The sequence below is a fragment of the Micromys minutus genome, assembly GCF_963924665.1.
Source record: "Micromys minutus genome assembly, chromosome: 17".
In the NCBI taxonomy this organism is placed as follows: domain Eukaryota; kingdom Metazoa; phylum Chordata; class Mammalia; order Rodentia; family Muridae; genus Micromys; species Micromys minutus.
In genome coordinates this window covers 17762582-17786896 of record NC_137952.1, presented here as the reverse complement: position 1 = coordinate 17786896, position 24315 = coordinate 17762582, and the positions used below count along the sequence as shown (strand labels likewise).

General features: G+C 36.9%; 1 protein-coding gene across 2 annotated transcripts in view; it reads right to left on the bottom strand.

Moving 5' to 3' along the window:
• Nucleotides 1–24315, bottom strand: part of KIF18A (kinesin family member 18A) — a gene marked incomplete at both ends in the record, with an annotated part of 53415 nt that overhangs the window by 11400 nt on the left and 17700 nt on the right. For both annotated transcript variants that reach the window (XM_080931425.1, XM_080931426.1), the window contains 4 exons: nt 9449–9684; nt 14844–14965; nt 19231–19395; nt 22930–23092. In XM_080931425.1, the coding sequence (XP_080787551.1) occupies nt 9449–9684; nt 14844–14965; nt 19231–19395; nt 22930–23092 (686 nt within the window). The remainder of the gene's footprint in view (nt 1–9448; nt 9685–14843; nt 14966–19230; nt 19396–22929; nt 23093–24315) is intronic.

Below are 24315 nucleotides of genomic sequence, written 5' to 3'. Positions count from 1 at the left end.
GCTGTAAGGCATTTTCTCAACTTTGTGATCAAGGGGAAAAGCCCAGCCCATTGTGAAAGCAAGCTGAGCAAGCCAGGGAAAGCAAGCCAGTAAGCAACATCCTTCCATGGCCTCTGCATCAGCTCCTGCCTCCTAATCTACTTGAGTTCCAATCTTGACTTCCTTTGGTGATAAACAGCAATGTGGAAGTGTAAGCTGAATAAACCCTTTCCTCCCCAACTTGCTTCTTGGTCATGATGTTTATGCAGGAATAGAAACCCTGACTAGGACAATCACGTAGGTTGACTAGTTGATAAGAATGTTTTAGGAAATAGCAAAAACAAAACAAATATTTAAACACTTCCACAAAAATTAAACATTCAATTTACTGGAACTATACATAATGTTAGGACCCACTTAATTAAATCTTAAAACACACAAGATATGCCATTTCTGTTTGAAGATTTCTACATTATATAATGATGATTCTTTAGCTAACTTTGATGCTAAACAAATGGTACAACAAATGGAAAGTGTAAGGTCAAGGTACTGTAGAGTAACTTTAAGATCCAGTGAGTATGCTAGGCCTGTGTTGACAAAAAGAATTTGCTGTACTTTTCCATTAGAAGAAAGGGGTATACAGTACATTTCCAGAAGAGCTGTCTTTTGGCAAAAGCATCTAACACAGACTGAGAAAATATTATCTACCGACTGGAGATAATGCTATCTATCAAGGTTTCATAATTCTCAAACTTAGACTGTAGACATGATAAAAAGAAAACTGGAAGTAGATTATAATCTTTTATAAGTATTTCCATAGAAAGTCTGAAAAGGCTGCACATGTATATAATCCTAGCCCTCAGGAGGCTAAGGTAGAAGGAGACTTCAGAATCCAAAGTCAGTCTGAGCTATAAATGAATTAATGGGCAAGAGATGAAGCAGGAAAATCAGCAACCCCTACAGCTCATGGGAAAATGATGACAGTTTGGATAGGGAAGTCACAGCGGTGATGGCTAAGTGTGGGAAACATGGTAGAATCAAGTAGGACACAAATGATATAAAGTATAACCATAACATATTTAAAAGTACAAATGGTTATCTTTGCATCAGAGGGACCAAAGTAGTTCAGAAGTAGTAAGTTAACTCTTAGTATCAGAGCGGACTGATTCAAGATGGTGCTAAAATTCCAGCCTTTACACAGACAATTCTCCTTAACACCACAAAATAAGTAATAATATAAATTCATGTGGTTCAATAGGAAGAAATCTAGGGACCATCCTCATATACTAAATCACAGCACATTTTTGGAAAAAAATTTACTTAGAAAACAAGTCCACTAGGGAGGGTATTGATATAAGTTCACGATATATAACTTATGGTTCAATTTTTCAAAGTATCTGTTGGTATTAAAGCAAACAAAGAAAAACAACAGATACCCCCCTCCAAAACAACAACAATAAAAACAAACCAAAGGTCAATACAGTGAACGAAGAAAGAAATTAAAACTGGATAACTGAAAACAGCTCCCAACTCTTAGAGACTGCTAGGGACAGAAACAAGCTATAGCTGCCCTAACACTGACCCTTTAGGAAAGGGGGTCTCATAAATGGAGTACAGTTTACGTTAGACTTTTAGTACAGAGAAAGACTCAACAGGTCAGGGTGTGAGTTGAGAAACATCAGCATCTGGGATTGACAAAACCTTGGAAACTGCAGAGGCATGGCTCACAAAGCCTGGACAGCCTTTGAAAGTGCCCCTAAAATCTCTGCACTCAGTAGAAGAGAATTTGGTGGTAGGTGCAGATACACACACACACACACACACACACACACACACACACACACACACACACACACACACACACACGACCTGATCTGGCTGTTCTGTTTTAGATATACAGTCTAAGGTGATAACTAGATAACCTGTACAACATATATACAGTGATTTTAATGGAGTTTACTTATGAGAACAATAGAGTAAAAAACAAACAAAAACATCAATAACCCAGTGTTCTTTAGTATATTCATGTATCAGTATGTTACATATTAGTAGGTTAGTATATTCTAGTCCTTAGACTTACAGAAGAGACAAGAAAAACGGTAACACATTTATCTGTCAAAACAATCAGAAAGCACTCTTTTCTTTCTCTGTTTTAAACAAATCCTTAAGATACAAATACTAACTGGCAACTCATGATTTCTTATGCAAAAAGGTCATACATTTATTTTTCATCTTACTGAAATATTTCACATGTGGTTCCTTTAAATAAAGAGACACAATCATTTGTCAGTAATGAGTTTAAAATTCTTCTACTAATAATTGGGCAGGCCTTTTGGGGTGATCTTTTGATGTGCCAAATCACATGCTCTGAATGACTTACCCAGAGGAAGTAATTTATCATAAGCTTAAGGTTGTATATGTGAAGAGAGTTATTATAGAGCTGTACATTAGTATATACACAGAGCACAGTGGTTAGCAAACATGAGTTGCAGGCTGGAAAGCAGTGTGCATGTGACGGGATGAATGGGAGTGCATCTAACTGAGATTTAGTACAAAATGATGGCAAGGATGCTTCCTTTGCACCTCTACGAATAATGCATACGGAGGAGATTTTCTGAGAAACAAAGTAAAATAACACATTAGAGGGCGAAGTTCTAGAGTGAAATCAAGGATTAATAAAAACATTTCCATAAACAATCCTAGCTTCAAATGATTGATTCAAGTAGTAATTATAAAACTGGATTATCTTTTAAACAGATTTGTGCCACATGAAATTCATGGATGCATATCATAAAGGTAATGCATTTAAAAGATAATGTGCCTAGGTACAGTGGTGCACAGCTAAGTAACCAATTTGGGGCAAACACAGAAACTTGAAGGCTTGCTGGCCTATACTCTTAAGTTCAAAGGCAGCATGTGCAACTAGCTAAGACCCTGCCTCACGAGACTCCCAACAACAAAGCAAAGCAATGATAAACAACACCCACAGGAAGCACGAGAGGAAACATGGGTACTTGGAGGTGTGTCAGTGCTGGAATGATTGGCTAGCATGTTCAAGGCCCTGAGTAAAATTAGTACTGAAAAACATCTAACAAGAACAACGACAAAAGTTAAGATGCCATCAAAGTATCCATACATTCTATAGTGAATTTATTATACTTTTGTGGCTATATAATACTAACTTCGGTGAAGAAAATATAAATTGTAAACAAAATATCACAAATAATCCTGCAGTCTGAGTTAAGTCACTTAAGCCCCTTTTATCTTTTAGTTTGTGAAAAACTTTAGAAAGTGTAGCTTCTACCCTCACAGCTCCACACACATCTAGGATGTAAACATGACACAGTGCAAAGGATGCTGCAGATGTATTTATGGCTGTGTGTGAATAAGTAAACACTGTCACCATGTACTTGGAGAGCAAGAAGCAAAAAAAAAAAGGATTTAAGGCTCAAAATATAACTTCTGTTTATTGGTAATGACTAAAAATTTTGCCAAGTGGGAAAAATAGGAAAAGTTTAACTATAAATATTCCTGTTCACTCCCATTTGTCATTTGAAGATTATAAAGATACTGTATTTTTACACACTTCCTTGTAGGCACACAGTTTTAGGGAGCTCTGTACTGAAGGGGAGCGCTGTACTCAGAACCAGTACCTGCACTGCTTGCTGGACACTTTCCTGTTGGGATTTCTTCCTTTATTGTGCTTTATGATCAAGCCACAAGCATGAGGAACAAGAAAACCAACCAGAAAGAAAGGTTAGAGACAAAAACATGGCTGGGAGTTTCCAGATGGGTAATGAGGAAGGCTTAGTTTCTCATTTAATGTCAAAATGTTATCAATTCCATAAATAAACCTTGCCCATTAGTACCCAGAGTACTGTGACTGAGCTTTCTGTTTTACAGACCCCAAATAGGGTTACGTGTTACTCTACAGACATAAATATGTAAAGTCACATAAATATTTAGCACTGAAGTTTAAAGTTTTGATATTGGCAAAATACCAACTTTCAAAATAAAGTATTTTTTCTGAATAAGAAGTAATATATAATAAAAATATAAAATATTTAGGGCAAGCTCTGAGTACAAGGCCATCAAAAGCTATAAAGTCAGTGAGACCGTGTGTCAAAGAACAAACTAGGAAACAAAGGATATCTTTAATAACAAGTGTACAGGATATATATAAAGAAAATGCTCGAGCTGAGAGGAAATACCAAGATCCGGAAATGGACCAATCAGCGAAAATCTGGTGGTGAATAAGGACAAAGACACAGGTCATCAGTTTCCCTTTTCTTCCTTTGAGGCGGGGTTTCTCTGCTTAGCCCAGGTTGTCCTGGAGCTCACCATAGAGACCAGTTTGGTCTTGAACTCACAGATCTGCCTGCCTCTGCACCCTGACCCCTTGCTGGGATCAATTTTAAAGAGTTTAACTTTCAGTTCCTACATGTAACAACAAAAGCCATTTAAAAAAAGGATGAAGGGAAATTAGCATTGCTAAAAATATAAAACAAAACAATAGAAAAAGCAGCTCTGAAGAGCAGAGATTGCATAAAGAGTCTCATGTATCTACTTACTGCATGGAAAGCAAAGGTACAATACAAACACACAACTAGCTTCTTAGACATCAATGTATTAGATTATTATATTAAAATGAATCGGGAGAATGGAAAGAAAAAAACGTAAAATTTATGGATGGAAGATGACTCTAAAAGCATTGAGAAGAAGTTCAACTAAATTTTTAGCACTGGAAAGGCCACTCCGACAGCTGAAGTCCAGTAAAGGCAGGGATAAACTGAAGGGGAGAACTAATATCCTTGCCCTTCTCAACCAGTCCTACGGCGCTAAATATTATGTAAATGTTATCAACCATCAAAGCTACAGTTCATCACAAGACCTCTCTCCCGAACTGCAGAGTTTTAACAGCCCACAATGACATCTCCACTTTGGCTATATTTTAAGGCAAACTTAACAAGGCCCTAACCTAACTAAACTATATATAAACTACTTTGACTCTGAAAACCTGCGTCATGTGAATTCTTTTCCAACCTTTTAAACATCCTTTTACATGTCAAGCTCAAACATCTTACGAGCCATACTATTCTCTCAGTGATTCTAATTCTTATCTGAAGCAACTCCCATCTTTACTTGCTACTATAATATCTCCTAATGCTACAACCTTTCCTTACCAGAATATGATCTTAACATTGTCAAATTGTAATATGCAGCCAAGTTCACAGCTATGCTAAGATCATGCTCAACATACATGTATCATTTAAAATAAATGTGTAATTGATAATAATAATCTCATGTGCTCTGTCTTCTCTTTAACTCTGATTCTTAGCATTTACTTTCCTTTGTTATATTTTTGACTTTCTTGGAACAAGTTAGATGAATCCTCATATTATGATTTAGTATGGCTAATTCCGCCTATTTAAAAACAGGTCTAGTTATTCTGGCTATATGTGTAAGATCCACATTTATTAGTGAAAACTATCTTACTATGTTAAAAAAAAAACCCAGCATATTACCTGCTATCTACTTGTAAAGTGACTTACGTTTTCTTCCTGATTAGAGGAACAGTCTATTATGTAGAGGCCAAAAAAAAAAAAAAAAAAAAAAAAAAGGCATAGGAGGCTGATTAACCAGTGATGAAATAAAGCCCTTGCCTGACTTTCTACTTCAATAAAGTACAGAACAAGTCACTTCTGTGACAGGGAAATGTAATCACTTATAATACATCAAATGACACTAGCTGTACAGATGCTACGCCTTTTCTTTTAGAGACAATGGTATAAATGGAAGAACTATAAGTAAGACTGACTTCAGAACAACCCAGTGGAGAGGCCGAGGTGGAAGAGAGCAGATGGGACTCTTCTCTTTCTTTAGACACAAACACCAAGATAAATCAAAATACTTGGGTTTTGAAATATTATTTTCTACACATTTATTATTTTAAATGTTCAATAAGAGTACAAGTTGAATTTATTATTAAAATCTAATCAGCTTTTGAAAGCATGGTGTGTACATGCTTTAAATGAATATATTGCCTCTCATTTAAAGGTTCTTATGCAAGTTGGAAAAAAAAGTCAAGCTTAATACCATTCAATAATTTTTAAACTTAACAATAAAACCAGTTGATAATGTTTATGATTATATACAAGACAGAAACTGAACAGTTCCTCCTCACCAGGAACATAATTTAATATATCTAAGATCAATAACAGTGTGTTTATAAATACTCTGCATCTTTGCTTCCACCCTTCTAAGACTGTACATAATGGATACAACACAGAGTTCACTGAATAAAAAACCATGTAAAACAACCAATAGAAAAACACTGAACACTAAACTACTTGATATAAACCTATCTGATATTTTTCTAAAAGAAAATACACAATTGTAAAATACATTTCGTCATTGCTTTTGAAATATCATGAAAAACAGCCAAGTAAACGTTTTACTTTATTGTTGCCAGTCTGTGTGTGTATGTGTGTGTGTGTGTGTAAAACCATCCAACAACAGCAGGTTTTACTTTATTTGTTGCCAGTCTGTGTGTGTATGTGTGTGTGTGTGTGTGTGTGTGTGTGTGTAAAACCATCCAACAACAGCAGGTGGTTGGTGGTCTTCAGTCTTGGTACTAAAACCCTATTTCCTTGTCATCATCTTCAATTCACTACAAGAGAAAGAAGCAACTGCAAAAGATAAAGATATTTTAAGTGTTGCTTTCCAGATACCTCACCTAGGTAAATTCTAATGATAATACTTCAGTTAAAAAAAAAAAAGACTAATATATGCATACACACCTATTTGAGAGTAAAGAGAGGGCAGAATAAAGTGGAGATTTAAAAATAATGTATCTAACTCCTGTCACCTTAATGTAAAAATGCAGAGAGCTTCCATGCAATACTAAGAATGCCTGATCCTGCACAGGTCCTGAGATCATGCAAGACTGAGTGCATTAAGACTCAAAAAATATGAAGATATGTGGGTAGTGAGGTGGAAAGGATCTGGGGAGTTGGAGGTGAAGAAAAAGTTTGATCAACTTAGTGCATGTAAACAATTTTTCAAGTTAAAAAAAAAAGTAGAGAATTTCTGCTAGTAAAACAGATGGACCTAATCTAGACAAGTCTTTATATTCTGAAGACAGCTAAAGAATCTGTACAAAGTAAAACATCAGTTTGAAAGCACTGAGTTGTTAACAAATCTGTTGAGAGCCACAGGCGAAAGGGGAAGATGAAAACTCAGGATTCCTAAAATTACAGCCAATTTCTCTTGAGGGTTGTTTGCTGCGTATTTAAGTCTGGTTTCTGTTCATGTTATAAACACTTGACCAAAACACTTTCAGGAGAAAAGGGTTTACTTTAGCCTACAATTTACAATTTATAGTCCATCATCTATCAACACCTGAAGAAGCAAGTGCTCAAGGCAGGAACTTAGAGGCAGGAACTGAAGCAAAACTTATGGAAGGTTGCTGCTTACTGGCTGTTCCCTACTTCTCTTCAGCTAGACTCCTTATACAACATACTATGGGCTAGGCCCCCCTTCATCAATTAGCAAGGAAGGAAATACGTCACAGACATGTCCATTGGCCAATCAGGTAGAGGCTATTTTTCAGTAGTGAGTCCCTCTTCTATGGTGTATCAAGTTGATAGCCAAGAAAAGCCATCACAGCAATGCCAGAGGGTGTTGTCAAGAAAGATCAGCAACACTGGGAACACTGAGAACACTGAGAATAAGGAGTAATTAAGAGTTTCAGGCTGCCAGGTCACTAGAAAATTCTCCATACTGAACTGCATCCATGTAAAAACCCAACACAATTAAAGTACTGATAAATCATTGGGCATGGTGGTGAATGCCCATAATCCAACACTCAAATGCACAGACAGGAGGATTTTAGGTTTGAGTACAGCCTTGGCTTCAAGTTTCTGGCAGTCTGAATTACATAGGTAAATTTGTCTAAAACCCAAATTTCCGTGAAAACCAAACAACCTCCCAAAAACTAACACAAATACAAAACTAGGCAGCAGATGATGATGTACCAATGCTACTAGCAATCGAGTAGTAACTCACTGATTCAGAAATTACTAAAAACTCAAACATGCTCTTTTAAGCATTACGTACAGTACTCTATCCTAAACACCAGAGCCCACAATTGTTCAGCCACTATCATCTTCGTTTTGGAATGTTTTTATAGATGTTTATCTTGAAGACACAAAGTGATCCAACACTAAACATTTCTGAATATCTTATGGGCTCTCCATTTTCAGTTTTGAGGCATCTGATATTGTAGGTATCTACACCAGAAATTTCCTTTTTGGGAGCCAAAATATTCAATACAGTAATCAAACTGAAAAAAAAAAAAAAAACTTTGGTTTTCTAATCTAGCAATCATCTTCTATGAAAGCACAAAAACAAATATACTTGCCTATGGTGTAAATGTAAAATGTCTCACCCAGGCTCATGTGTTAAACCAGTTGTATGTGCTGTTTTGGGATGTGAGAATCCCTGTTAGAGGCAGGAACATGAATTTCAAGGTTATCTGGCCCCCAGCTCCTCCCCTATTCTCTGCTCCCTGTCTGTCACCTCCTCCATAATGTGGCCCCACTCACTGTATGATCTACACATATGACTACAGACTGATCTTTTGTAAAATCTTTGACCAAAATAAATCCATTCTTAGGTATCTGGTAACAGTAAGGCAAATTCTGAGCAATATACACAAACATAATCTAATGTGCCACTCAATAGAATACTAATTAAATCACTGCAAACTTACTCTGTAGGTTCTTAAACTTTTAGATGAGGTATATTCCTGATGTAGGTAGACTTAAACTGTTTACAGTAAACTAAGTAACTGGGAAAAACTACAGAGCAAAATGTGCTAATATTCATGTGAAACCTTACAGAACCCAGGCTTATCCAATAAAACTTATATGTGAAACAAATCCAGAGAGCTCAAGGGAAGACAGAATGTGCAAGTCAGAGAGCACATAAATATAACCAAATTGGTAATATCAACTATCTCAAAGGCAGGGCATTCCACTTTTTATTCTTCATTGTTAAACCAAGATTATCTGCTAGGTTTACAATGAAAACATCTTATTCCCAATCTGTAGGAAGATGAGAGATAACAAATGTCAATAGAAAGTGATTCTTAGTGTTAGTTGATCTTAAGGTTAAGTTATTATATATTAGAATATTATTTTTATAAACTTTAGCCCTCAATTGAAGTTAAAATTTAAGTAAGAATGGGAAGTAAATGAAAGTGCTAGCTATTCCAAACATCAACATATACATGCTGGTAGGTCCTGGGAGATTCTTGTTAATTAAAATTACATAGAAGCTAGATTCTTTGTTAGTGGTAAGGAAATAACCAAACTATTAAAAAGAAAGTTTAATCTGTTCTGTAGATTGGAATATAAATAATCTCAGAGATAAGCTCCCATTTATGGAATAAAATAAAAATACTTACAACAAGGAATAGACTGAATTGGTCCAAGATGTGGGAAGGTCATGAGAAGAGAAATCCCTGGAAGATCACTCTGGTTTGAATGTTCGGTAGTTTGGTCAGCCCAAGCCACCGCTTTTTTTCTCTCTACTAAATGTTCAATATCTTTGAAGTCAGAGTCAAAAGCAGCATTTGACTGGCCAGTTTCTTTCAATCTCCAATATTGTTTTCTTAGGACAGGAAGCAAAGCATTCAATACTCTACAAACAAAAGGGATCACTGATTTAAACACACTAATATAGATTTTTTTTTGTACAATAGGCAAAGTATTACAGCATCATTAAAATGATTTCCTTTTTTTAAAACAACTTTATTTTAAAAAACCAAAGATAAATGTACAAATTTTAAACATTTTTGCATAAAAGTATACGAATACATTTTTGTCAGTGCTTGTCTTTTTTTTTCAAAGGTTTGATAGTGTGCATTAAGGTCTTACTAGTTACAATGAGCATAAAGTACATGTAAAACAGGATGTAACCCGGAATTAGTCAAAGTTTTCTTGGTGTGTAAGGATTGAGCATAATGGTTTTTTTTCTTTCTTTCTTTCTTTTTTTCCTTTTCTTGAACTTCACAGTCTGTGAGTTGTTTCTGGGGTGTTCAGAGCTTTCTGGGGTTAGTATCCCACTATCAGTGACTGCATATCATGTCTGTTCTTTTGTGACTGGGTTATCTCACTCAGGATGATATTCTGTAGATGCAACCATTTTCTTAAGAATTTCGTCAAGTCATTGTTTCTGATGGCTGAGTAGTACTCCACTGTGTAAATGTACCACAATTTTTGTATCCATTCATCTACTGAAGGACATTTGGGTTCGTTCCAGCTTCTGGCTATTATAAATAGAGCTGCTATGAACATTGTGGTGCATGCGTCTTTGTTGTATATTGGAATGTCTTTGGGGTATATGCCCAGAAGTGGAATAGCTGGATCTTCAGGTAGTACTGTGTCCAATTTTCTGAGGAACCGCCAGACTGATTTCCAGAGTGGTTGTATCAGTTTACAACCCCACCAACAGTTCCTAGACAACACTACTTGACAAATTCTCTTGCCAAGCCTGCACCCCAGTCTGTGTGAGGCCAAACTGTCCATTCCTAAAAACCATCTCTGTTCACTCTTTCCTTTAATACCCATGAAAATATTAATATTATTTTTCTAAGATTCAAATTTGCTTTTTTAAAATATGTAATTTTACCCAAACGTCTCAGAGTATAATTAATATATTCAGTAGAGAATAAAATGAATCTTGAATGGGAATCAGGAAAACCAGGATCTACAGGTAGTCCCAGTAGTTTCTTTGTGACCCTGGGAGTATTTATATACCCAGCTGAACATTGTCATTTTCCAAGCCCTCAGCCTCTATGACTCACCTCCAAGAAGTTAGATTTACAACAGCTACATCACTATCAATCATGGACATTTCTGTATATGGCATATACAATGCAGTACACTAACTTCACAGAGATAAAGGGAAGTCTTTAACAGTGAGTGGGAAAACTCCTGGGGATCTCGGAAGGGGTGGACAGCTACAGCTGCATATTTATATATCTTGGCACTTCTGCAGCTCGACTGCTCTTGGGAGTAAGACTCCTGGGTCTGAAAGTGCAATGACAGCTTTACTTTTGATGGTCGGGATATTCCCATAGTTTCAAGATCGGAACTGCCAATGTTTTACTCTATTTAAAGTGTGCATTTAAGCACCAGGCATTTTTTGGGAAAGTCTGCAATTGTTATCTGTCAGACTCTTGGACAGAATTGTGTAGGAGATGACCCCAACCAAACCTCAAGAAACTGATAGCACTGTGTTTCCAAATGCTCCATCACTGGTGCTGTCACAAGTGTTCACTGTCACGTGTATCCTGTCCTCACTGTACACGATTCTCTTCTAAAGCTAGACTCGAGTAGACCCGGAGGGTCTCAGATTTACAGCAATCTTTGTGCCTCCGTCATGCAGAGTTAAGGCAACTGCCATCCTTTCTGGCCCTTAACAAGACCACTGGAATTTTATTTGTTCGCTCTCTTCAGACTACTCTATAGACCTTTCCATTTTGCTGATTTTATTTTTGTATTGTTTTTGCTAAACTCACAGATTGGAGGGCAAGTATATGAGTTTCATAAACACCAGTAAATCAATAAACACGGGATTGGTTTTAAAAACACATTATAATAATAAATTTTCATGAATGAGAAGTCTGAGGCTTAGCAATACATGATTCCTTCAAGGATACATTACTAAAATAAGCAGAACAGAAGAACTGAACCCAAAGTTTACTCATTCCTTGCAATGCCACATTGTTTCTGAAATGTTTTGGTTTACAGATTCTTGAAATTCGTTAGAATCCATTTTATCTCATCATTAAGGTGAAAGTTGACTTAAGGCATATCAATCTATGTATCTGATTTAATAAACACAGTGGGGTTAAAATAAACTACTGTACCTCTGAAAGCCTAAGCTCCCATGTGTGACTTGAATAGTAACAAGTGACGGGGACGTGCTGTCACTGCATGGCCAGTGAGCTCGTGCTTGAGTGTGAGGTTCCAATTATAGAAAAAGTAGGATGGATGGCCACTTTTAAGACTGAAACTCCCAATCCATGAAGGGAGATCGTTTTGTTTTCTAGTGCTTCCTCAGTGCTTTAAAAATTTCATTGTACAGTTTTTTCAGTTTTGAATGGCAGCGGGAAGAGACAAGAATCTCTCATTTTATAGAGCCTCAAAGCAATGCCTACCTAAGAAGCTGTTGATTTATAAAAAAAAGACAAAAAAAATTATGCCACACTTTTTAAGAAGCTCCTAAACGGAAAGAATTTGACAAGAAAAATGCCGTTAGTAGCAGTGCAGTGACTAGGAGACCATCAAAATGGGAACATGGAAGGCGGCGGTGGCACACTTGAGCCCCAGCACTCAGTAGGCAGAGGCAGGCAGGTCTTGGTGAGTTCCAGGCCAGCCTGCTCTACAAAGTCAGGACTCTGTTTCAAAAACAAAACAAAAACCCAAACAACAGCAACCACCAATACATGGAAACATTGTTTTAAATCTGTGAAGAATGGCATGGATGTCCATTTTAATAAGACTGAATCTCCTGATCCTTCAAGGGAGATTATTTTTTATTCTCTACTGCCTCGGATGTCTTTCTTTAGTGTTTTAGAATTTTCATTGTGTAGGTCTTCATTTTCTTGGCTATGTTTACTCCTCATTTTATTGTTCAAGGTTATTATGAATGAGACTGGCTTGCATCCTGACATTTTGTTCCGTGTACGTCACTGGAGCGACAGGAAGGCTGTTGTACTCGTGTGTTGATTTTCTATCTCACTATTTGCAAAGGTATGAGAGTTATTCTGGTAAAGTCACTAAGTTCTTTCTCTATAGCATCTGTAAACAAGGCAACCTGAACTCTTCTTTTCACCCCTCTCTCTGTTTGACCCCTAGTTCATCAGCTCAAGCAGTACAGTTAGCAGAAGTACAAAGAACTGGCACCTCTGTAAATTCAGCATGTCAGTATTATACCAAAAATTTCTGCACCTGTTTTCATCAAGGGAACTGCTTGTAATGTGTATGTGTGCTTATCTTTTTGGCATCAGGATAATACTGGCTTCATAAAGAGTTAGGAAACATTGTTTCCCTTTCCATCTTGAAGAACACTGTACACAGTATTGATGTTAGTTCTTGGAAGGTTTGATACAATTCTGCAGTAAATCTATTGGGTCCTGGGACTTTTTTTATCTGAGAGACATTTTCTTGATGGTTCATGTTGTTTCTGTTTAAATGAATTACTTGATTTATGTTTAATTTTGGTAGTTTAATATGCATTCAGAAATTCCTCCATTTCATTTAAATTTGTTTGTAACTTAGAAAAGTCGGGTAAAAATGGTTTCATCCAGGTTTGAGCCCAAGGAGCACAAACAAAACAAAATGCCACCAGTTTTCTGCTTAAGATTTGCCCCAACCTGTGCAAAAGTGGGGTAAGAAACTGACAGATCTGAAGCATGGGACCCAATTTATGCTTGGCACTGAAGCCTGGCTAACAATAGGGAAGTCATAGGCTAAATGTGGAACTTACTACTGTTGGGCTACAATGACTGCACATCACTGCCTTACAAGTTTCTCTGCTTATACCCATAAATACCATCAGGTTCAATCAGAAGTCTTTGCAGTGAACAGTGGTGAATTTAGAGATGCACAGCTGCCAAAGATGGTCAGAAAAAGTGATGGCCAGGAGCTCAGCCCTAAATAAAGCACGAAGAAAGTTTTGAACACCACCTCTTCTAAAGCTTGAAGAATGTTTTCAAAGTAGAGTTGGAAGACAAAAAGAAGTGCTGCAATGCCTTCCTCTAGACTCAACATATCCACTGCAATTATGAATTTACAAGTGTGGTGAGCCATGTTGGATCCACAGAACAATGGCCCTGTAAACAATCAATTGGGGGTGGGAGGGGCCTCAAGGTGCCCTATCAGTTACAGCTGAATTACTAGCAATTGATAGAATTCATGGAGAAGGGAAGCATTGTCTTCAGCTCTTCAGCCCAGCAGACTTCAATGAATAGATCAAAAGTGATGACCAGAGATGGGTGTGCTTAAACTCACTGGGTCACGAGACCAAACTAAGCCAAAGAAAGAAAAAACAAATAGCCTCAAATAAACAGGAAGTGAAAAGATGACCTGTAGGTAATTAGGGGAGTAGACAGTTTTGAGGTGGGAGTGGTGGGCTGGTGGGAGGGTCAGTTTGTTGTTTTGCACCCTTGTGAAATTGTCAAAGAAAATTATTGACTTAATGAAAAAATATTTGAGACACCTGATAATCATTAAGAGCGAATAATGATACTGAGACCTGAGCACAAGGATTTCCCACCTAATATCCTTGTATATAGTTGTGTGCTACAGTCTTTCCCACTCACACTTGGTAACAACATTTTTGTTTGTTGCATGCCTCCCACGAACACAGAAGAATAAGCTGGCACACAGGGCTGGACCCAGACTGGAAGGTGGGAAGATACAGGTGAGGGTCATCAAACTGCTGCAGCACTGGCACTGCTTTGAGTGTAGAGGGAGGGCCTAGGGGCTAAAAAGGCGAAGCCACCAAAACAGTTATTCTAGGATTACTAATAACTGGAAAAAAAAAAAAAAAGCATAGTGAAAATCTATAAAGAACTATAAAAGAATTGGTTACCAAAAAAAGAGCCACATCCGCACACTGTCTCAATGTTTTCTTCTTGTGTGTTTTCTGATGCCAGTAAACACTTCAGATTAATAAAACCCTTATTAGATAAAATTTAATTTCCTGGCAGTGGAGAGCTAAAACTTCTGTTCCCTAGATACTTTCAATCTGCAGTGCTAGGACTGGTGGATTGTTTAACATGTACTTACGCTTCAGTCTGCCTGTGCTGCTGCTCCTGTAGACAAGCTAGAGTCATCATGTGTCCCATTTGTGTTTTCAGGTCTTTGTTCTGGAGGTGTAAATGGTGACAGTGAAGATCCTTATTGAGTCCCTAGGATGAATAATGCAAAACTGTATTTTAGGTTTTTTTAAAAAAATTATGCTAATTTTAATATAACATTTTATGTGGGCGCCAAATTTTGACAAGAGATTTGGTATAGGTAGTGAAGAACTTACCAGCAAGGTAAGGGTTTGAATGTCCTCAGAATAATGAAGTGTGTGGCATGCAGAAAAAGACATACTACAACGACAGCTTTTCTGATGATCAAATTTATTTACAATTCTTTCATAAAGTAAAAACAAGGTTGTTTAAATGCTACTACCCCAAGAGGCATCCGTGAACTACTACATTTAAGGATGGACGAGCCCTATTTTCCAACGCTGACCAGTAAGAAGGCTATTTATTCACTTGGTGGTTCCATTTCTACATGCAGGAACATGTCACTCAAGGAGGCTATGATCAGTTCAGTATAAAAGCCAGTGTTTGGAGTTGCAGGCTATCCACCCCCTCTCCCCAGTATTCATCTTAAAAAATAGAACAACAACAACAACAACAAAAAAAATCTTTTGAATAGTCCCATTTTTTAAACACACTTCTGTTTAGGGCCAGGTACCCTCTAATCTCCTACCTATAATTTAGTCATCATCCCTGAAACGCGTTAAAACTTAAATAAAAAAAAATACCAGCTCAGTGGATGTAGTGAAGTATGAATAAAAGAGAGGTTTTAGCATCTTAAACTGTTTAAAGGAGAAGTCAATTTCTGGGGACGTTAGCTAACAGTCTAATATACGGTAGATATACCTAGACTTTTTTTCTAAAAATTTGATACACCTCTCTAGTCCACAGCTGAACACAGATTCTTGGAAGTATACATTTGTCTATTTTTAGGTATTTTTATCAATTTATTACGTTCAAGGCCAAAGGAGGAGACATAAAGTATCAATGTCTTAGTAATGACAAATGAATGTAGGCTCTTTGTATAAGATATTTCTTATACTGGAGATAGGGACATTGACAGAGAGATGTTACTTTGAGATTCAAGAAAACGTACCAAAGGCTTGCACACAGGCCAATCTGGTAGGGGCATGTTCTCAATTGAGGGTTTTCTTTAAAAATGATTTTCATTTGTGTCAAGCTCACATAAAACTAGCCAGCACAATTCATTTACATAACTCACCTTTATACTTTAAGAAATATATCATGTATTTTGGATAAAAATACTTTTTATGGAACCAGGATATGTCTAGAGGATTGACCTATGAGTCATTTGATTTTTTAGGGATATGTTCAGTCTTGAAACAAATGTCAGCTCAAGCCAGATACATGGCCTTTATGGAGATCAGTTTACTTGACTAAAGTGTGAATGCTGAACCTACTCATCTTCCATGATCTCCTTATCGGCTGTCAGAAAATCAAATGTGCAATATGTTTTGTAAACAGTTCCATTTGTTTTCCTTACAAACCAATAACCATATACAATAAAAACCAACTCTTCCTTATCTTTTATCCTCTGGGACCAATCTTCCTACCACATCAGTCATAGATCTAGGGTAGACGACCTTCTTGGGAAAACCAAGATTGCAATCCTAGTATGTTCTTGCCTCAATGATCAGATTTCATGAGGAGACAAATACAAGTCATCTACTGACAACGGAAGCAGGGGTACAACGGGAGGTAATGGCCAGTTTCAGAGATGTAAGGTACCGACTGTGCCAGGTCTGTTCACCCACGATAGACAGTTTACAGTAGGGGGTGGACACTAACACTGTCATGTTAGCTCTCAACTTTTTAGCTTAGGTATGGTGGAGAACGTCAGAAAGGCCAAGTGTTAGAGTATGATGAGAGATGGTGGCCTGACTTAGGATCACAGTACTGCTGGCTGGAGATGTGACTAACGAGTAAACCCTGAAGGAGTGAAAATAGCATTTATTTCAAGTCAGAAGGAAGCAGTCTTTGTCCAGAGTTGTAGGACCGTGAGTAAATCCCTATGTGAAGTGATCACCTAATGGAAATTCTAGTTTTAAAAACCTATATATGGGAAGAAGCAGCAAGGATGACCCCAGAAGGACCAAACCCATGCACCGCTGTAGAGTTCAGCACCTAAAGAAAGGATGAAGGGGATGCTAAAGGACACAAAACCAAGGTGAAGGACGAGACAAAGAGAAGATCTGCAAGGCTGTCTGCTAAGGGAGAGAAGGCATCCAAGGGAAAGAAGGGGAAAGCCAATGCCAGTAAAGATGTGAATAATCCTGCAGAAAATGGAGATGCCAACTGACATGTGTGCATTTTTGATAAATGTGTACTTCTGGTGACTGTACAGTTTAAAATGCTATTTTTACCAAGTTTTATAAAAATGCAGAATTTTGTTTACTTTCTTTTTTTTTTAACTGTAGTGTTAGCACCTAGAACACTCCATTGTTGGGGGGAATGGATCATGTGTCACTAATAAAATATCACCCTAGCTGGATTGAGGACAGAAAGCCTTTTTCCTTGATAATTTTGAAAGCTCCTGGTCTTGCATAGGTGGCCACCAAGACACAAAACACCTTGTGGTCTGGAAAAACTCTAAATTCATTTTTATACTCTCTTCCCTCTGTACTATCAACATAGATTCTATTCCAGAGACCTGTTGGAACCGGACCCCCAAAATTGGTTTTCCAGTCTATTGGACGATGTGGACTTTGCAGTAACTTCATCAAGTGTTCTCAGAAGAGCAATGGCTCCTTCTAGAAAAGATTGTGGATCTTCAGATTGATAATTCTGCCATGTTCATTTCCTGAAAGTCAGGGTCGGCGTGTGAAAAGTTGTTGAACAACGTCCTTAATGTGAAATGTCAACCCTCACTATAAGCTACTTTCCCCTTTTCGAAGCAGTGAATGAAGATTCACTTGGGTCTTACAGTGGCTTTCTGATTTTGGTAGTCTATACAAGAAGGGAATTTGGAAAGTTCTGGTATACTGTTGATTGTCTGCTCATGTCCTGATACCATGACTGCTTATGAAAAGCATCTGTAACAAAGCTGGTTACAGTTTAAAAAAATCCTATATATGACCATATTAAAAAACTTTAAATTAATTGATAGTACCTCAATGATACTACCTTTATAAACACTACAATGTTGAAAACTTTAAGTAGTACTAAGTTGAACATGGCCAATTTCTAAATAAATGTATCAAATTTAAGACTTACATTTCTCACTTCCCAGTTTAACTGGTGGGTACAATCCTATACTGGGCGCTGAAAGCAATCTAGCCACAGTAAATGGTTTTGAAAACCACAATCACAAATTGATTCATTACCAAATGTGTAACTAGGAAGATGTTTTTCTGACTGCACATCCACATAATGAATCACGTGACGTCACTGTAAAACAGGTCCTGAAGACATACATGGCACTGCACTGGGTAACACCAATAAAAGGTCCCCGAAACACCCGGCTCATGTAAGACCACTGCATGCTACAAACTAGTATTTTACTGTACAGACAAGCATGGCTAATCCATAGAAACACAGCGGCATACTTAGGGAAAATAACGACTTTTAAAATGTCCTTTCTCAGCATCTAAACATCAAATTTAAGTACTTTTGGATTGTACTGCGCCATGTGACCGTACAGACCAATGAGATCATGAGCTTCACAACACGCTGTTAAATACTTTTCACTTGCTTGTGATCAGGAAAAAATTTTCAATCATTTCCAAAATGGCCCTAAATAACCCTACCATTTTGTATTGTACACTATAAAAAGTTAACTTTCTTGGTATTCCAAATTATAAGATAATAAAAAATTGATTAGCTCTAAAAACGTTACCCTGTTAACAAGATTTCATTAGTATTCAAATTTGCTTTTGTATTTAATAATCATAAACACACAAGCATACTCCTCCCTAAAATGGTTTTAAAATGAAGTCCTGTATTATTTATAATGTCTGTATATCTGTTACATACTTACATGTTCAGGGTCACAAAAACACTTCTCAGGTAAAAATAAAGTGTGAGTGGAAAAAGTTAAAGAGGCCTAAATGATGAACCCTGAAGTAGTCTGAAATAGAATTACCAATGTTAACTTAAGAGCTACTTATAAAGACAGCTACTTAAAAAAACATTTGAAAATAAGTTGAGCCATCTGAAAGCAGAAACCACAAATCAATTAGGTATTTAGTGAGCTTGAAGTCATACTCATTAGAACTGGTAAAGTGAACTAAGTCAATCTAGAGAAATAAGGCAACAGTTATATGAAAGATACGCAGTCAACAAGAAAAGAAACACAGGAGCTCAGTTTTATAAGCTACATCTAAACACATGTACATCTGTACCTCTGGAACATCGCCATTCTGACCTAAGAGTCGCATTTCACTTTCCACTCGATGTAGCCAATCAGTATTTTCATTAAACTGTTTCAACACCTCTTCTTTCTTTTTCTCTAGGAAACAGCGGTTGTTTTTCAACTTTTCAAGTCTGTGATCTCGTTTGCAAGTGGCCTGAAACAAAACAGTGTATTTACTAGTTTACCTAAACGTTATATTTGATTATTAGCTTAAGCCATGCTGGCCATTTCCTCATTAAAATATCATGGCCAAACAGGCCGTCAGTTGTGAGTCATTCTACAAAATTACATTTTGAGAGTTATGGCTTTAAGAAATGCAGGGTTAAATGGAAAAACTATGAGATTTTTTTTATATGCTACATTTGTAAAGTTCATATAAGGTTAGATAAATTTCATGATTTCTTTAATCAGAATAAAAAGGCATGCACAGTCTGCACTTGTCTTTCCTCCAATCTGAAAGATGTGAAACAACAATGCTCTACTTTTCTCCTTTGTTCTAAATGAGAGAAAAACCGGATGGGAGCCATTTATCAATACCTGACCTTGCCTAAGGTCAGACCAAGTATCAAAATGGATATGCTGAGTATGTTTACATCTGCATAAGATGTCTCTGAACATACTTGGTCTTCTGATAATCTTATACCCCAAAGGCTATTGTGCACATCAACATGGAACTATGGGTCAAAACCGCTTGGTTTCTCTGGGCAATTTGCCAATAGACAGTCAATAAAATAATTACTATATATGCTGAGTGTGCCTGAAACAGAGAGTCCTCAGGGATTACAACAAACAGCACAGGAACCAACAAATAAAGAACAGAGCTACGCATCCTTGGTTAAAGACCTTGTCCTCTTTAGGCAATAAAATATGACTCTAAAAAGGATTCATTTTTAATATTTTTAGGTATAGGGAAATCTATATTTTGGTAGAGGATATTAGCTTGCAAGTATTTAGTGTCAGGCAAATGTGACTGCCATTAAGTTAGAGTCAGATTCTATACATTTCCCTTAACTTCCCTTCAGGGAAAATAAAATGGTGAAGGAAAAGCAGACTCACAGGAGGCTACAGTGGAATAATCAGAGAACATGGCTGATAAGCACTATCATTCCATTTAGGGCTCTTTAGCTCTTCATTGTCACTTCTATCATTATATCCTAAGTCACTCCTTTCCTCACAGCCAATCTTAGCAAAGCAAAACAGATGCTTAGACAAACAAAATACCCGCTTTCTCCCAAAAAGGGCACAGAGGACAGAAAACAAAATGCTAACATAACAGACGCCATGCTGCAAAGGCTCTAACTTTGGTAGAAACGCCTGCAGTCTTCATATGAAGATGTGGAGTCTTTCCAGGGGAGTTAGTGGGTAAAAATACTTTTTATTTTTTATTTTAGCATTTAGAGTTCATTAGCCTTTTAGGTAGTGTGTACAAAAAAAAAAATCAAAACAATGATTTATTTTAATGTGTGATCATTTTGCTTTGATGGGATAATGAGCATCCTGTACATTCCTGCTTCTGTCAGAGGTCGGAAAAGATCGTTAGGTTACAGATGGTTGCAAGTTAGCACTTAGTGCTAGGAACTGAAACCAGGACCTCTGTAAGAGTAAGGAGAGCTCTCAACTACGGAGACAGCCCAGTAGCCAGCCTTCTTAATTCCCGATGATACATCAGGTTAAGAGTGTTCCAGGAGCTAGCAGAGTAAAGCCACTACAGGACAAAGATGGAGACGGGAGAACACGGCTGTCGGCTAGGCATAGAGTTGTGTATGTAAAGCAAGGCTGTTTTTCTCAGAGGAAAATAGTTATCTTCATAACCCTACAATTATAGCAAGTATTTCTATTGGTAGACAGTCTCTATAAAGGTGCATTACGTCCAATGTAGGCTTTAATAGTAGGAAAGGGTCCTAAACGTGCAGCTTCAGAGTGCTGCAGCAGGAAGTGGGAAATGGGACATTTGGACTTTCTTAAGTCAATCGCAATGGGTTTTCAGTCACTATATCTGAAAAAGAAGATAAAGGGCTTATACCTGCTTGAAGGTACTGACAAATTACATTTCCTTTGCCGTAACATTTACCAATGTTATCGTGACTCCTGAAAAGTGGGCAGGAAGTGATCTATGGATGTAAAGACAGAAAGGCCCTACCTGAAAACCCAAAAAGAATAATTTTGACTTCTAATGTCTGTAAAATATATTCTCTATGATTGGCATTCTGGACACTTTCCAATGGCCTACAATGCTCTACCAAAAAAGGGTTTTTGGTAACACATTCTTAAAAACGTATAGTAAATTCTGACATAAAAGTAGTAAATCTTTTCATTGAAGGTTGAAAGAACTTTATACATTCAACCCACAAAATGTTTAGAACAAAATAGGTCGTGGGATAGAAAACATAATTTTAAAATTTTAGATGTCAGTATTACTTTGTGAAAAAACAAACAAAACCCCCAAACAAAAAATCCAGAAAAACAAAACAACTCCCACAAACAAAATGAAACAAAATCAAAAGAACCAAAACCCCACTACTATGATGCCACAATTTTGATTAATTATCTCACAACAACAGAGCTGAGAGCACACGGGCCAGTGCTGCCCTCCTAGAGCTTAAATCAGCTCAGCCACCTGTGGGACTGTATCACTCTGGACAAAATGAGTTACTCGGAGTCTTGCTTAGGAGGAAGACTACTGATACCTTATTGAGTTTTTTTGACAATTAAAGTACATTAATATATATAAAATTGCCTGCTACTGTATGATAATGTAATTTTTAAAAATTCTAGTGTACAAACCGTTTAATGTTTGAAAATTTCATTTGTTTTCTACATACACAATTCTTTATTGGAAGTCTTTATCTTTGATTTTTTTATCCTTCACTCCTCTTTTATTACTAGCCACTTTTACAGATTCCCCTAAGTCACTTCAGTGTCTAAATTCTTGGGTTTCTGTCTTATATGCCAAGTCCCCTATGGGGACTGTCTTAGAGTTTTGGTCTGGAGTTGAAGGGTTATTTCTCAGGGTAGTTTTGCATTGCTTTTGCCAGGTTCCCAGAGGTAGCAATGGTTTGATGCCATTTTATTTGTCAATTTTAGGTTATTTTCTCTAAGTAAAATACATAGGCTATTAAAGCTCAGAGCAATCATGTTGAAATGCACACCTTTATTGAATCTTCAGATGACACAAATCTTCTTACACCTGCTCTCTTTTCCCCAGGCATATCTCTTTCTCCCACAGCATGGAGGGTGTATTTGAAGGTTCTTATTTTTAAGCTACTGTGTTGTTAGTAGTTCAAATCAAAGGTAGGGTAGTAAGAACAGTCCGAGTTTAAGAGGAGTGAGTAATATATCACTGTATTTAAAAATAGTACAATATTGAACTCTGGTTAGATCTTTATTAAGATCACACAGTCATGCTGAAAAAGTATTAGCAATAAAATACTCTTTTCTGAATAAGAACAACAACAAAAAAATCCCATCTTGGTCTAAGTTGTAAAGTGTTACCTGCATCCGAACGGGCTGCCTCTACTGCCCTTAGGGACTCACATGCCCTCAAATAAGGAGCAAGTGCAAGTAAATGTCTGCTTTTAAAGTTTCCCACAGTCTGTTCAGGTTTCAGAGAACGAGTAAGCCGTGCTTCCCAAGTCTCTGGGTCAGATATGCCCAAGCTCTCTGTAGTGACTTATACATAGTTAAGTACCTTTTCCACTTTGTCTTCAGAACACAGCATCTCTATCTGCCTATGGCACTGTTGATGATAAGATGACTTTAGTTCGTTTTCCTTAAGTAACATTTCTACCTTCAGATATTCTTGCCTGATTCCTTCTCGATTCTGGAACAAGCAGTTCAGAACTTCTTGAAATCTACCAAAAATCAGATACAGCATTATATATATATTTCATTAAATTTGTATCATATATCTTACTTAAATAATAGGTATTACTCAGATTATCCTCAATAATAAACACTAAATAGGTCAGAACAACTTTCTCCCACCACAAAATGTTTAGATGAGAGTTATCAACTTTATTTCTATTATTATGTAAATATTTAGGTGTCACAAGACCTCTGATATTATTAATATGCATTTTGTCATATGTAGTCTAACTGCTTAGCTAAAGTGAACAGGATGATAGCCTGGATCTGTACTATGGCCATTCTCACGGCCCCAGCAGCACCACAGCATCACATACTGTTTGGTGTTGGCTGACTGTGAAGGGAAAGGCAACAGGAGGCATTATCATATGGCATCTCCATGGCCCCCTAGGGAAAATGAGAGAAACAGTTTTAGCCTCAATGATTATTATAGTAAAAATAGACCATAAGGCAAGGTACCCCCTACAGTTTGGCAGAGAGTCAACTGACACAGGCAGGTCCCAAAACATCCATGTTGACAATGTGGCAAGCCCGGAAAAGTGGCTGCAATTTCCTTCTCCAAAAAGCAGACTGAAGAATCAAATTTGTGAAGTTTATTAGATGTCAAGGACCCAATAATTCAAAACTAATTAAATCCTATGAAAAATTTTTGTCCTTTCAGAACAAACATTGGTCAAAACCATTATTTTAGTCTTATAAATAATACCACCCCCACAAAATTATCTAAAGAAAATTAATTACAAAGCCTTTAAAATAAAATCAAGTCTATATATTTGAAAATGAATGTTCCTTGGGCAGAATTTTGGATGTATTTGTAAGGACCTGTGGCAAAGGTACTGTCAACACACATCATTAGCTCTAAATGGGGCTCATTAAGCTACAGTCCATTGACTTACTGTAGTTTTGTTGAGCTGATGACTATGCCATAGGAAGCACACGCAGACACTATTAATGCCTGGTAATGTATTACACCAATGCCAGTGCCAGTAAATGAACTGATATGTTATCTTTAGATTATACCAAGAAAATATTTTAGGTTTTGCAACTTTTTGATTCAAGGACAGAGTTCAATACTGTCAAATTTGTAATTTTTTGGTCTAAATATTTTACATGGTGTTTAGTGTTTATAGAAGAAGTTAATCACTATCAAGGATTTCTAGGTAATGTCTTAAAAAAATGACCATACATAAAACAGAAATAAGTCACATGG